The sequence below is a fragment of the Gobius niger genome, assembly GCF_951799975.1.
Source record: "Gobius niger genome assembly, chromosome: 11".
Lineage (NCBI taxonomy): Eukaryota > Metazoa > Chordata > Actinopteri > Gobiiformes > Gobiidae > Gobius > Gobius niger.
Window position 1 is genome coordinate 2,984,328 of NC_136862.1, and position 16,504 is coordinate 3,000,831.

Genomic DNA, 16,504 nt, shown 5'->3' on the forward strand with positions numbered 1-16,504 from the left:
AAAAGCATCAAAATAGCAACAAAAACGTGATGAAAACAACAACAACAAAGCAACGAAAAAACAAAATGAAAAACCAACAAAAACATGACAAAAAACCCTGGCAAAAAACAGACTAAAACACGACGACAAAGCAATGAAAAAAAGCCACAAAAACGCGGTGACATTTAGATTTGGGCAAAGGTGAACTTGAGAAAATGCGCTTGTTAAAATATGTATTTGTGGAATGCGCGTTAACACTGATTTGGGCCAAGCTGGTCAGAGTCCAGGGCCGTCCCTCAGGCCCAGTCCGCCCCTGCCGTATACTGGGCCTGAACTGGTATAAACTTTAAGTCAATCATTCTGTTCGGGACTAAAAAAAAAGATACGTCTTTGCCAGGAGAGCTGAGAAGAATGAAGTCTGTTGTTATGGACTGAACACTTAGTTTGTCTGACTCAGTTTAGTTTGTTGGTTTGTTTGTTTGGGGCAGTGGATGTCGATGAACCTGTCACACCGGACTGTAACCTTGGGCTGATTTCCATCCGTCGTTTTTGGTTTTTTTAGTGTTAGGAGGAAACAGACACGTGGAGAACATGCAAACTCCACAGAAAGGTCCAGGTGGGAATCGAACCCGGACCTTCTGGCTGTGAAGCACTAACCGCTGTGACGTTTCTGAATCTTTCAATTTCAGAGATTCAGACTTTCATATTCACCTTTTTCCGCCCCGCCCACTTTCGCCACTTTTTGCGTTGTCTCTGCACCTCGTTGTCCTGACACTTCCGGTCGAGCGCGAAGCCCGTTCGTTTTAACGGAGAATGAGGGAAAATATTCTCCGCTCAAATCTGATGTTTAGTCGATTGATTTGTGTAAAATGTCCGATGTTCTTTTGCACCGACATGTCGACACTGCAGCGTTTCTCTGTGCGGCCTGAAAACGGCTTTGTTTTCCTGTAGTGACTGATTTTATGTGGACTTCTCCAGCCCCATGTTAACACATAGGAGAAAAGGGGCGGGCACAATTCATGGCGGCGCCCACGCGAGCCTCCGGAATAAGGTGCATATATGACTGTCCTTATTAAAATTAAGATATTCTGTTGTGCGAGTGAAACAAAAACCTCATTTTGAAAGAACAGCCCTAAGGTTTTATTCCGTATGCTCTTCTGTTCCAAGTGCCTTCCAAAAAGAAAAATATCTATTTGTATTATCGCTCAGTTTGAGCACCTTCTGCAGGGCACGTAGACATAAAAGATGTCGCTGTAATACCTCCCCCTGGTGGCCAGGGGCGGCCCCAACAGACACTCAGGATTCCAATGGTGACTTTATACCTCCCTAGCACTGATTAAAAGTCTTCAAAGGCTCCGAAGAGTTTCTCTTTTTCTATAAATTGCCATGATCCAGTGACAATGCTGTTTTTTGTGCATCAGCAATAAAAAGCAGAGGCTAAATCTGTGACTGACCGGCTCTCGAGCTCTGTGACGGCTCGTAGCTGATCCACCTGCTACCCGGAGGGCGGGGCTTCTCACCTTTTAACCACGCCTCAACCGATCACTCTGCATAACAACCACGCCTCCAATTACCCACGACGCCGAAGACCTGGGTTCATCTGAGACGGAGCCCCGCCCACAGCCCCGCCCACTCACGCTATGACCTTGTGTATAACTCTTAATGGCACTTTGGGGCCAAACAGGCTTCGTAGGAGGAGATTTAGCATCCACGTCCATTTCACAGACCACTCGGATCACGACTATCAGGGGGCGGAGTCTCTTCTCTCCTATATCCACGGAGGGAACCCGGCTTTGCAGCGCCATGTCGGAGGTAAACAAAACAAAACCTCACAAAATAAGCATCGTGCAGGGCAAGAAAAAAGATGTTAAGGGAGAAAACTAACAAAACATAACAAGAAATCAATACTAAACATGTAAAAAAATAAAAGGATGCTCAACATGGTCTTCAACCGTCCCAGCAGCCGCCAAAGGGAACATGCACAGGTTTAGTTTGGGGCATTTGTGGCATTACAAATGTCGTATTTGGGGATTAAAATGTCCTGACATTGGACTTGCTGCTCCCTGTTTAAAGCCTCTCTCTGCTCTTCAGCTCAAATAAAGCCTCCCCCTCCTCCTCCTCCTCCTCTTCCTCCTCCTCCTCCTCTTCCTCCTCCGCAGAGTGATTGGGCAGAACGGAGTGGAGGAAAGGCTCATCTCTGTGGCGCAGAAGTGGACAGTCTAACTCTGAGCACACGGAGTAAATCACGGCTGCTGTATCTGTGCAGTCGGCCGTGGACTGAAGACAGAGGACTCAGCAGTCTGCCCCGGCCCGCAGCTCTAACTCTAATGCAGCCTTTTCCCAGGCCCGTCCCGGGACAGGCCTCACGCGGCGCTTTGAACAGCCGCGTTTAGTGAACAGAGGAAGAAATGCTCGTTCAGTCGTTTTTTTATTTCTGCACATTATTTCAGAGAAGAGAAGCATAATCTGAAAGGTAAAGTCAAAATGTACGACTTTAAATCCTCGGCCTATTATCAAACAGCATCTGCCCTCTGTCTGTGGAGGTTCTGTGGATTTAAATTCTTTCCGTATTAGCCATGAAGGAAATGCTTTAACCTCGTAACCCCCGCCTTAACAAAATGCATTTTCAGTTCAGCTTTATCCAAATAAGTTCAGAGCCACAGATATGTGACATCTGTGGGAAACAGAAGCTCCGCACAGGGAATGAGGAAAGATCGTTTCATTTACACATGGAAAAATGTTTTCTTTGCTTTATTTGTTTTTGTCATGGAAGTGACCTGTTGCTTCAGATAATTCACAGAGAAACGTTTTAAAACTGAGCAGCTAAACCCACTGCGATCCTGACGTCACTGACGTTTGCTTGTGTAACTTTTTCATTATCATTAAATTAAAATCATACAGCCCACTAGGGATGGGAACTGTTTTTTTTCTTTTCGATACCAAGTACTTTAACGATTCCTGCTTTTCGGTTCCGGTGCCTTAACGGTGCTTTTTTCGATACCTATGTTATTTTAATTCAATAAATTAAAAGTATTATTCAGGAAAAAGACCGAAAACAGCACAACAGAGGCTCCACAGGAGCAGCAGCGTCACCTGTAACTTCTGTTTTGAGCAGAATTTCCACTTAAGCCGAGATAAAAGAGAGAAAGGACATTATTCCCTCCTGAACTGCAGAGTCAGGTCCACATCAGGACACGGTTTCTTTCAGCTAAACTTTTCTAAACTCACTGCACTTTGACGAAGCGAAAGCTCCACACGTCAAAGATCCTCACATGGTGTGAGCCTCACTCTGACACTCATCATTTACCAAAACTGTACCAACAATGTCTCATACAGAGTGAGCGCTCACTTTTCTATAAACCAGCCTGGATATTCCCGTCTCTGCAGCTGCTGTAAAGTTGTAACAACAGCACGTAAGCTCCGCCCAACAGCACGTAAGCTCCGCCTCCTCCTGTCGCTAAAGGTAAAGACGTCTTTCTTGTTGTCACGGCTTGGTTTTGCTTTTCAGTTTGTCTAAAAACTACAGTTTCTTGTTTAGTCCTGGTTTAGTCCTGGTTTAGTTTAGCTCTGGGTTTTACGACCGGAGTAAGTCCTGGTTTAGACCTGGCTCAGTCCTTACTCAGACCGCGGCTCTGCCATCTCTATTACAGAGGTTTAGTACGTTGTAGCTTTGCGTCGCTTTAAGGCCAGTTCATTCTCCAGTGCTCGCGTCTTGTGAAGTCTGAAGAGGCCTGTGTAAGTTACAGCTATATAAAGGTGTAGCTTTTCTTCGCTCCAAGCGGCTCATTATCTGCGCATACGTACATTTTTTAGACTCAATGCGGGTCTGGAGAGATAAAGAACCGAAAACTGGCACTAAAAGAATGTTATTTTTTCGATACCTCCCCCGACCGGAGCTTTTCGGTCGGTTCCAAGTAGGTAACGTTTAACGGTGCCCATCCCAACAGCCCTCGATATAGTTTTGTAGCTTATGAGCAAATGCTACATGGTTCATTCAGCAGCTAATGTACGAGCAGCTAATGCTAACGCTAATGAGTGTTTAAAACTCAGAGAATCATTCATTAGGCCTAACGCTGAACCTGTTTCATGAGTTTGAATATTTACTGATGAACCCATTGACTCCCACCTGAACCGAGCACATTTTCTCCAGTTTGGCTTTACCCCAATCCAAAAGCTTCTGGGAAAAAGCTGTGAAAATAGCAACAAAACTGAGACGAAAACAATGATGGAAATAGTGACAAAAAAGTGACGAAAAATGTATGAAAAAGTGGCAAAAATGTCACAAGAAATGAACAAAAAATTGTCGAAAAAAATCACAAAAAAATCACAAAAAAATCACAAAAAAATCACACAAAAAATGACAAAAAAATGACATAAATGTGACAAAAAATGTGACAAAAATGTGATAAAAAAACTAAAAAAATAACAAAGATTTGACTAAAATGACGAAAAAATGACAAAAAAGTTACAAAAATGAGTTGAATACCCAAAAAAAATTATGGAAACAAAAAATCTGATGACGTGAGGAAAAAGATCCTCTCGGTTCAGGCGGGAGTTAGGAGGTTAAAGACGTTACAAAGAGCATAATACACGACCACAAGGGGGAGCTGTTTCCTCAGTAACGAGCCCTGACATGGCTTTAACAGATGCTAGAAACTGACTCATATAAGTTTCCACAAAAAAAAAAAAATCTTCCAATCGTGAGCGTGAGTTGACGTGTCCGTGATCAAGAACGGCCATTTTCCTGAGTTTCTGACACTGGTTGGGAGAATGATCCAGTTTCCACATACACACTAATGCAATTTTTAACTCTCGATTCCCCAAAAAGGGGGCGTTGCTCAGCAAAAGTTCCCGGACGTTGCTCCCATCCATTGGCCAGTGTCACGCCTCATTTGAAAGCTAAGAAGATGAAGGTAGAAAAGTGCTTTATAAGTTCAGACCATTTACCATTTATTTGATAATATCACGTCCTGTGGGAGTCGCATTAGCACAACAACATCTATCTGGACAGGCTCGGTTTTAAACACTAGTGCGTGTTTAGTTTTTAAAGCTCTCATTTGTAAGTCCACAGTCGTCTTTCTGCCGTCGCTGTGTTGTTAATGAGCATCGACGAAAGCGCTTGTTGTCGGCAAAGAGAAAACCTGCTTATTCATGGCCATATGAGAGGGGGAAGTGCAGATGGTCGTGCGCCCTCTGCTGTCAGCTTTGAGAAGGGTTGATGATCTCAAAGAACCATTCACACTCATTCATACACCAGTGTACCCAGACACATGAGGAGGGGGAAGCGTCTTGGCCAAGGACGCAACGACAGTGTGCATATGTGGGAGCTGGGATTCGAACCCCTGACCTTCCGATCGCAGGACGACGATGATGTTGATCAACTCAACGCACGCGAGGAGTCAGTGACAAAGTTACAACAATATGGAAATGGTAAAAAATTAAATATGTAATTAAACCCGTCCTGGATCCACTGTACCAGCAGAGGGCGCACTATCACCACAGCGCCGTCATGGATCTGCTGCGCCTCCGGCCTGCAGCTTTCTATTAGGGACGCACTGATCCGATATTCAGTATTGGTATCGGTAGACGATCCGGGCATTTTGAGAGTATCGGATTGGAGCGGATTTGATGACTGGACGGTCATGGATCTGCAGGTTTCACAGCGCAGCACAACCTGCAGACTGGAGCCGCTGCAGATCCAGGACCACAGATTCACGGCCTTCATGCTGTCGCTAAGCTCGGCCACTGATTTGATTTATTCTTATTATTGTGTCTTGCACGTCAGTAAGTCCCCAGCTCTCAGTGGCTTACAAGACATTTCTCAAAACAGAATTCAGAGGCTGCCAAAATAAAATCACAGAAACTGTACGATCGATCACAACAGAACAACATCCACATCACACAGGAGGATATACAACACCTCCCACCCACTGCACAGGACTGTAGAGGAGCTGAGCAGCTCTCTCAGTGGCAGACTGAGACACCCTCAGTGCAAGAAGAAGCGCTACCGCAAAGCCTTCATCCCCACTGCTGTCAGACTGAACAACAAGACTGTGAAGTAACATGTGCAATAATCTCTGTATCAGCTGCACTTTATTCCCTGCACCAGCATCACTTATTCACATCCTGCACTAGGACTGTGAAGTCATAATTTTAACATTGCTATGTTCAAATTATATTATAAACAAATAAGTATCCCAGTGTGTTGAGTTATGAGTGTGCAACGTGTAATGGTGTAATGGTAAACCTATAGGACAAGGAATGTGTTTTTCTATCTTAAGGCCTCACATATATCGCTGTCCAGTCACCATGACAGTGACTGATACGGGGCCTCACAGACAGACGGTCTGTCTCAACTAACCCCACGGAGAATAACTGCTTTTACTTAGAATTTGGGCCAGCCTATCTCTTTAAGGACGCACCCTGTACATACCTCATTTGCATACTATGATAAAAACCCCATGTCTATCGTTGTTCGTTGTGAACTTGTACTATACTCTTCACCCAGTAAATATTCGATCCACACCGTTGTCTCCATTGTTCTTCACACCATGATTTCAGACTGTAACTTTACACCCTGATATTCTATTTATATGACCTGTTTTCATTTTTTTTATCCTATTTTTATTTATTATTATTCCCCTATTGTTATATTTCTGCCCCCTAAGATTTTTGCTTCACTTATTGTACATAAGAGACCTCGTTTTTATACTGTTTAACTGCACATTTCCTGTCTGTTTTTGCACACCCTGAGTGATCTTCTTGAACGCCGACTGTAACAAGTGAATTTCTCCATTGTGAGATCAATAAAGGATTATCTTATCTTATCTTAATATTATTCTGCCGCTATGACCTGCTTCTGAGAAACGTTCTCATTTAAAATTCAAAGCTAAAGCCAAAACCTCTTGCATGTTTATAAAAAAAACTGGTAAAACTACTGTAACTTTGGAAACACCTGGAGATGCGACTCTTTGGAGATGGATTTTCACGAGTTTCTCTCTGGATTTGATCTCACAGCAGAAGGTCAGGGCTGAACTGGACGATCGTGTATATCTGTGGCTTATTTCCTCGCTTTAAGGAGTCAATGATTCCCTGTGACCTTGTGACCTGTTCCTAATCCCAGAGCAGCGAGGGGTGAAGGGCGTGCGTTGCTCACCGGCGGTCGGGCAGGATGGGCACCCTCCAGCCCTTGATGAAGCTCAGGTTGTAGTCGCTCAGCTCCACCTGCAGGGGGAGCTTGGGCACCCACACGGTGAGCTCCAGCGGCGCGCTCAGGTGCTCGTAGCTGAAGATGACCCGGGCGTTCATGGAGCCGCGAGTCTCCTTCCCGTTCACGAACACGTAGTCACAGTTCATGGAGACCTGCGGCGAGAGGAGAGTCCGTTAGTGATCCACATCGTTCAGGTATCGGTATCGGAAACCAAGGATCGTGAAAGCACATTCTCGATATTCAAGCCAGATAGCTTCGATATCACATTCAATGCAAGCTCCTCCTCCTCACCTACGAGTCCCTCCATAACCTGGCCCCGCCCGACCTCACCGAGCTCCTGCAGCAACACCAACCCCCCCCCCACCTCCTCCACTGCCTCCGCTCAGCCGACGCCCACCGCCTCACTCCCATCACCCGCACCAACCGCCGGACCTTGGGGGACCGAGCCTCCGCCATCGCCGCCCCCTCCCTCTGGAACTCACTCCCACAGACTCACAACCAACCTTCAGATCAGTATCAAAACCGACCTGTTCAGACTAGCTTTTCCTTAACCCCTTAACTCCCACCTGAACCGAGCACATTTTCTCCAGTTTGGCTTTACCCCAATCCAAAAGCTTCTGGACAAAAGGTCTGAAAATAGCAACAGAACTGAGACGAAAACAATGATGGGAATGTGACAAAACAGTGAGAAAACATTGGCAAAAAAGTGACGAAAAATTGATGAAAAAGTGCCAAAAATGTCACAAGAAATTGACAAAAAATGGTCAAAAAAATGACAAAAATTTGACAAGAAAATGACAAAAAAAAAGACAAAAAATGACAAAAATTTGATTAAAAAAAATGACAAAAATTTGATTAAAAAAAATGACACAAAATGACAAAAAAATGACAAAAAAATGACAAAAAAATGACAAAAAAATGACCAAAATGTGACAAAAAATGACAAAAAAGTTACAAAAATTAGTTGAATACCCAACAAAAAAATTATGGAAAAAAAAATCTGATGATGTGAGGAAAAAGATCCTCTCGGTTCAGGCGGAGGTTAAGAGGTCAAACCCCTTTTTTGTTTTGTTTTATTCTCCATGTAAAGCATCTCTGAGTGTCCAAAAAGCGCTATACAAGTTTGATGTATTATTATTATTATTATTAATTATTAATATATCTCGATATCGATACAATACAATATCGATACGATGCAATATCGATACGATATTACTATGGGTTCGGGGAAAACCAAGCATTTTCCAGAAAAATCAAAACATCTTAATACAAAAGAGTGCAGTTTTATTGATGAGAATCTATATTGTTTATGTCGTGCTTTTTCAATATTAACATCTTGAATATTCATGTCTCGATATCGATACGGTGAGGATAAAAAGATAAATCATCACCGCAGCACTAACCAGCTCCTACGTTCTCCTTTTTAATCATAAATGCAGGACAGGAATAAAGAGGCGACGTCATGAATGACTCAAGTCTCATCCCAAAAACATAAATCAAGGATAGGAACAAACATAATCAGGTTAATTAATCCAGAGTAAACAGAGCTTTCCTGGAAGCTCAAACCGCTGCAAAACGCAAATATAAAAGACTTGGATCTGTGATGCTGTGACTCGTGTGAACCACAGAGTGAGAGTGGATGAATGAATGAACAATGTATTCTGGGTGACTTGTTTAGAAAGGCCTCAGGAGCTCAACAGGAGCTAAGTGTTAGCACGAGCGCTAACGTCTCTGTTTGTCTCGTCAGCTGTGGCGGCGCCGCGGTGGGTCGTTCTTGTTCTTCACAGTCGGGGGCCGTTTCTGTGAACTGCATCTAGTTTCTGTCGTTCCACATTGTTCTACTGTTTGTACATCTTTGTTGTGGAGGTTCTGTGGATTTTGTTCTGGCCATGAAGGAAACAGTTTTTCTCAAAGTTTACAAACGTCCTCCTCTGAAACACCGACGAGGCACCAGGAGCCCCCACACCTGCAGAGGAGGCGCCACAAGAGGAGCTACGGGAAACAAAAAGGGGTGAACCTGCACAGGAGGAGGAGGAGGGGCTGACCAGTGCAGGACACCATGCTCTGAAACAGGGACAAACCACGTACAATAGCCCAGAAACACACTCTCACTCGTCCTGGCCTATTGTACATGTTTTTAATGGCACAGACACAGAGAGAACATGTAAGCTCCACAGAAAGGCCTCATTCGAACCTTCTTGATGGCGGTCAGATGTTTAACCTCTTAACTCCCGCCTGAACCGAGAGCGTTTTCTCCAGTTCAGCTTTACCCAAATCCTGTAGGCCAGTGTAACGCCTCATTTGAAAGCTAAGATCTACAAAACTCATCTAAATGGATCTTTTTCCTCACGTCATCAGATTTTTTTCCATCTTTTTTGGGGGGGCATTCAACTCGTTTTGTAACATTTTTGTCATTTTTTTTAATCGATTTTTTGTCATTTTTTGTCACATTTTTGTCACATTTTTGGTCATTTTTTGTCTTTTTTTAATAAATTTTTTGTCATCTTTTTTAATCGATTTTTTGTCATTTTTTGTCACATTTTTGTCATTTTTTAAAATCATTTTTTGTCACATTTTTGTCTCATTTTTGGTCATTTTTTGTCTTTTTTTAATCAATTTTTTGTCATTTTTTTAAATCATTTTTTGTCATTTTTTTAAATCATTTTTTGTCATTTTTTTAAATCATTTTTTGTCACATTTTTGTCACATTTTTGGTCTTTTTTTAATCAATTTTTTGTCATTTTTTGTCACATTTTTGTCATTTTTTAAAATCATTTTTTAAAATCATTTTTTGTCACATTTTTGTCACATTTTTTTGTCTTTTTTATTCATTTTTTGCCACTTTTTCATACATTTTTCGTCACTTTTTTGCCAACGTTTTCTCACTTTTTTGTCACATCTTCATCATTGTTTTCGTCTCAGTTTTGTTGCTTTTTTCTCACCTTTTTTCCAGAAGCTTTTGGACTGGGGTAAAGCCAAACTGGAGAAAATGTGCTCGGTTCAGGTGGGAGTTAAGGGTTTAAGGAACGTTCTGTCCACACATTTCTGTCATTGTTTGCTTTAACCTTTGTCTGTCCAAATGAACCAATGGGGACGGAGAGCCTGGATTAACGTGTCTTTTTTCCGACTCTTCTGGACGAGCCCCTTTGGATTGGATTTCCCTCCACTGCGGCGTTTCTCTAACTACATCTGCTCCGGGACGCACCGACCCCGGGAAGGAGCCGTCAATCACCCGCTTCGTGCGAGGCGGATCTAAAATGTATTCTTTCCCCGGCGCCGCTTTAATCACATCTCCGAACACAGTCGAATTAGCCTGATGTGTTTATGAAACTAAAGTACGCATGCTAACCCCCTCCCCCCCCCCCTCGCTCTGCTCTGCCTAATGAGCTCCCGACAATTACCCCGCTCGCCAACAGCGCTGTCGGGCGCCGCTCATCCCGTATGCGTCGACGGCGGAGTGAACTTTACATCGTTCCGGCTCGGAGGCACGTTCGTAAACACATTAATACTGTTCACCTTTGAGCAAATGTTCTGTAATCGCTGTCGGCGGAGACGAAAGGCTACGCTCGGCTGCAGCGGCCGCCGTTTAGCCCGGGATTCACACGGAGGGAATTAGCATCGGGGCGCCGCGGGTCAGAGGTCACGAGACGCTGCGTTACAGGTTCTCACTGAGGGCTTTAGTTTATGAATGAAGTCATGAGGAACAAAAAAAGGGGAGGTAGATTCTTTCACTCCTGGAATTGTTTTTTGTCAGTAGGTGGTAGTAGTGAACCCTGCTCTGCTCCTCACCCACACCCCCACCCATGCTCCTCACCCACGCCCCTCACTCCTCCACACGCTGCCCTTGTGATCCGTTCAAAGAGAGAAGGGAAATATCATGAATCTTGTGCAACACATTTATCAGCAGAATTAAAGGGCCTGGATCCTGCAAACTCCCCTTTGTGGAGCTTTTAACCATGTTGTTTTGCTATTTCCTTTTCAAAAACACCCTAGATATGTGTTTGGCTTCATTCACACAGTTCTAACAATCCTCCTGAATCCAGCTCTGAGCGGCTGCTCCGCCCTCTCCTGGAAAACCACTGAGCTGTGACTCTCTGACGTTTTTACATCATAGTGTCAAACAGGAAGGTCCCGACCAGTGTTAATTTCGTCGACTAAAATATTTTATTTTTGACGACTAAAATTGGACTAAAACTAAATTAAAAGTTTCTCATGAGACTAAAACTGTGACTAAAATGTCCAGATATTTTAGTCGACTAAAATCAGACTAAATAAAAATGAAAAGTAGAGACTAAAATCATCCAAACTTGTATTGAGCGTCTGAAAGAGCCTCAGATCATGTAAATTCTCTGCCAAAGGATCAGCTCTGAGCTTCATTCATGTGGAGCAGCTCCATGAAGCAGAGGAACCAGATTAAACATGATTATAATGAATATTATAAATATAAGTCGACCAAATTAGTCTTAATTTTAGTCGACTAAATTTACTTGCAATTTTAGTCGACTAAAACTAGACTAAAATTGAAACGTTTTTTTTGACTAAATCTTGACTAAAATTAAATTACATTTTAGTCAAAAGACTAAAACTAAAATAAAATATGTTGTCAAAATGAACACTGGTCCCGACATCTGTAATGTTATGCCTTAGGCCTTTTCATTATTTCTGTTGTAAGAAATAAATAAAGGAGGAAAGAAAAGGAAGTGCCCGAGGCGTCTGCGCAGCCCTCGTGGAGAAAACAAACGCACTAGAAGGAGCTCTTTCTAACCTACTCTGGACACGCCTGCTCTTTTTATTACCTAACGATCATGTCACGGAGAAAAGCGCGTTTGACTACGAGGCCTCTCGCCTGAAGTTGTTTTTTCTCTCCGGGATTCGGCGACTTTCACCAGAACAGTGTTTTTCTGTGACGTCTCTGATGTTTGTGAACCTTCACCTGAACCAAAGTGGATTCACTTTTATAACCTACGCCCGTCCCATAATGCAGTGGTTCTCAACCTTTTGGAGTCGCGACCCCCATTATAACAGTTAAAGGAGTTCGTGACCCCTGCTCGGGTCACACCATGAAAAATAAGGACATTAGCCTATATAATTCTTAAAAAACAAAGACAGTAAAATGGCTCAAATAAAATGAATCAAATTAAGAAATAATGGCTCTCTGGTAAAATAGGGCACACATGCAACAGTAAAATATTATTTTATATGCTAATAAAATATATATTTTTTCATCTACAAGATCTGGCGACCCCCCAAATTTGTCTCACGATGCCCTTGGGGGTCCCGGCCCCCAGGTTGAGAACCACTGTCATAATGTAAACACCTGATGGACCAGAGCGGTGAGTCCATCAAAACACATGTTAGCGTGTGTGTTAGCGTGTGTGTTAGCTTGTGTGTGTTAGCCATATATGAAGCTGTGTTGCAGATGTCAACTCCTTATAACTGCATTGTGAAGTAACTTTACTTTTTGCTGTGATATTTATATTTCTTTTACTGCTAATATTGCATGGGCAGATCCGCTCAGAGAGAGGGGGCGGAGTTAACTGAAGCGTTGTGTCTTCCGGGTTTGCTAAATACCCCCAGAAACCTAAATTTCGCACAAAAAATAGTGCTCCATAGTGGTAGAGGTAGACCTCTATATATATTATATAAATGCCTATACTTTACTTTACTGGAAATATCAGGATACAGATCCTTTGATAAGATCTGCAGCAAAGTGAACACGTTGAGACTGATATGTATTTACTAAACTGCAACTTTCATGTCTGTGTGTATATAAAAAGGATCTGATAGTGATGGGATTTACGGCTCTTTGGGCTCTGCTCATCTCAAAAGGCTGGCTCTCTTTAATATAACATTTTAATAACGCCTCACAGATACAAGATCAATAAAGGCCCTTTTTTGATCGTCTAACATTACAACGTGTTTGTGAATAAAATCTTGCGCCAGAACTAATAAAAAGCGGCCGCGTCTGTCGGACAAATCATTTTAAGTGCATTTAGCTTTGACTTTAGAGCAGAAGTTTTCCCTTGTGTGGCGGCTCCGCTGTTTGGCTCATTCTTCTGTTTGTTCGGGGAGGTTTTGGCAGAGCCGGTTTCTCCTATAGGCAGACGACACGGGCCCCGGAGCCGCTCGGGCCCCGGAGCCGCTCGGGCCCCGGAGCCGCTCGGGCCCCTCAGCTCAGTCACATCACGCTGGTGTTTCACTGGCTCTGACAGCGGCGTCGAACACTCGCATGTAAAGTCTCGTCTGGTCGTCTCTAGAAGAGCATCCGGACAGCGCTTTGGTGAATGAAAGCGATAAAGCCGTTATTTTGTCTCTAAGGGTTTCAGTAACTCTAGTTCTCTGAATGTGCTTGGTCTAAAACAAATTACTGTCAGCCTGATTCTCAGTGGTCAGACGGAAATAACCGTCAACTCAGTGGTTCCCAGGGCTGGACTGGCAGAAAAACTTTTGGGTCAAGACCGGCCCTCTAAAAAAAAAAAAAGTCATATTCAATGCAATAGTCGAGGTGATGAACAAAACAACAATCCCTTTACTTGAACTAAAACAGTATAAGCTACGAATCGAGGACAATAATTGCATTTTGTTTCTGCTGAATTCAAGCTCACACCTCAGAGACTCAACACTTTAATCTTTTCATTTACAACTTGAAGGAACTTTTGTAAAACTTCTAAACAATCTTAAAATGTGCGTTCCGTTAATGAAGTTCCTCTCGCGACTGCAACACAAATAAACTTCTCAAAACCAAACAAATGATCCCAGTGTAGGTTTAAGATGAAACGGTAAAACTCACCACAGAGTTACAGAAGTGTGGAGTGAGAACAGAAATCCCAAAAAGACAAACATTGTAAATCCTTTCAATGGAAACTAGAAGATTTCCAAACTGCACTGACGACGAGGGGCAAGACGGAGTCACCTGACAACTCCCAGCATGCACTTCTTTGCAAACATTTGTCTAAAATGTACAAAAAATAGAGGTCTGAGGTTCTGTGGGTCCTGGTTTTGTGGCGCAACAGACATTTATATGGTTAGTCTGGTGTTATAAGTGATTTGCCTCAGGTGCTCTGTGGAGCGGGTGTTTTTAATGCAGGCTAGCTGATACCATAGAAATGTGCTAGCCTTGCACTAGCCTAGCGCCACGAAACTCTTCAAGAACTGCTTGAATTACACTAAAAATATCTCCAGAAATCAGCAACACTCTGGATAACTATGAAATGAGGCCCTATGTCAAACATCCTGAAACATCCCTTTAAAGTGATAGTCTGGAAGTCTACATGTATTACAAATTTTACTAAATGTTCAAAATCTACCACCTGGTCTTGCATTTTGATGTAAACTAAGTAAAAAGATATATATTATCTTTTGGTTAAGTCCCTCCTTCCAGGATCTCTGCAACTAATCAGAGTCTAGTCTCCTCCCGTGTCGACCAATGAGACGAGCTTTTCCTATGAACCAGCCTGTCAGGTCCAATCAGGAGGGAGGGGGAGGAGCACAATTGTTTGCTTTTGACAATTCTGTTCCTGCTCTCTTCATTTTGCAGGGCTTTCTGGTTAAAGAGGGGGAGGGGGGGGGGGGGGGGGATTTGATTGTTTACTTTCAAATTTCACTCTATCTCTCCCCACTTTGCAAACTTACAGGCTGTATCCGAATGTCCACACTATTCCCCAACCCCTCATTCACTACATAGGCCCGCACTACATAGTCGACTATATAGTCACTGATTCTGTTGGCGATTCGGACACAAGCCACTACTTTCTCCGCGCTGCGTGACGTCACGCGCTCTGCGGCCGCAGATATGTTTATTTTAATTTTTTTAATCTGAATTTATTTATTGTTACAAACGTTTATTTTATGAAACAGAACGACTGTTTTGGCACTTTTACAGGCATTACTATCATCACAAAAAAAGGAAAAAAACAACAAAAAAAGTCACCCCAGCGTGAGCTCAGAGACGCCGAAAGTAGGTCAGAGCCCGGTGTCCGAAGCGCCAGCAGATTGAGTGACCACATCTGCTAAAAGTTCGCGAAACTCCGGGAATGAAGTATTTCTGCGATAAAGACCAACCAGACTCATGAGACAGTGGAATATTAATGGATTAATACGAGTCAGATACGCTTTTATTTCACATGGATTTTACGTGAATGGCTTGGATTATTCCAGAGGAAGCTGTCGGTCATTTAACAGCTCAAGCTAAAGGTTAGCAGCTAGCGTTAGCATCTTTTCACCGTAACCGTTTATATTTTGGTCGTTTATTCATGAGAAATACGAAACACACGACTGAAACAGCTGATTTACTTCAGTCGTGTTGTTTAGTTCAAAGACCTGTCGCTGTCAGGCTCTTCTCCGACTCTCGCAATGCATTGTGGTCTATTTTGACCCGTTTGGTTAGCTCTCCACAATGGGCGACAGGGCCTTTAAGGCAGTTGCCCCGAGACTCTGGAATGCCCTGCCAGAGTCCCTGAGGGCTCCCCAGAGTGTTGAGGCCTTTAAAAAAGGCCTAAAAACACATTTATTTTTAAAGGCCTTTTCAGACTAATTTGTTTGTTTGCTGTGTTGTTTTTACTATGTGAATGTTCTTTTTGTTTTTATCAGATTTTATTATTCTGTTGTAGCACTTTGAGGTTTCACTGAAATGTAAAGTGCAATATAAATAAAATTTATTATTGTTTGGTGACCATCGATGCTCACTACTTTTGAGTCTGACATGAACACTAAGATGTAAAGGAGAGCTAATAACTGAGCACTGTGTGAGGAATGTTTTCCCAGCTCCATGATGATGAAGTGGCTGGTCCTGCCCTGCGTAATGTGAGCGGGTGGGGGTCAGCTCAGCAGAAGGACAGAGGAGCGGCCTGTGAATAATGAGAGAGAGAGTCTGCTCCACATCAGCCCCCGCTTGTCCTGTGAAGAGTCTCCTCCCAGACAATCTGCTGCTGTGAACACGCCACAGCGCATTAGCCGCATTAGCCACATTAGCCGGAGCTGGTGGCATGTGGCGGGCGCCGGCGTGAGGGCCCCGCGGGGACGTGACCCTCTGCAGCGCTAACAGCTCCTGACTCACCATTAGCCGGCGCAGTTTATCCGCTCGGAGCCGGGGGGGCCGAGCCGTGGACGTGTGGAGGATTCAGACTGAGGGGCCCAGCGTGTTACACAACTCACAACAACAACACGGAGACACCACAGGCTGCAGGTCCCGCCGTGTGGTTACCATGCCGACGAGTACAACCCTGAATGTCTGATGGTGAGACGTGAGCCAATCAGAGACAAGAAGAGATTTTGAATTGGTTTAGTATTGATTTTTCACACAGGGGTCAATGTGGA

At 43.4% G+C, this 16,504-nt stretch overlaps 1 protein-coding gene across 1 annotated transcript in view; it reads right to left on the reverse strand.

Annotated features, from left to right (window-relative positions):
• Nucleotides 1-16,504, reverse strand: part of tmem132e (transmembrane protein 132E) — a 191,436-nt gene that overhangs the window by 47,443 nt on the left and 127,489 nt on the right. The window contains exon 6 of the mRNA XM_079565569.1: nucleotides 7,136-7,341. Within this exon, the coding sequence (XP_079421695.1) occupies nucleotides 7,136-7,341 (206 nt within the window). The remainder of the gene's footprint in view (nucleotides 1-7,135; nucleotides 7,342-16,504) is intronic.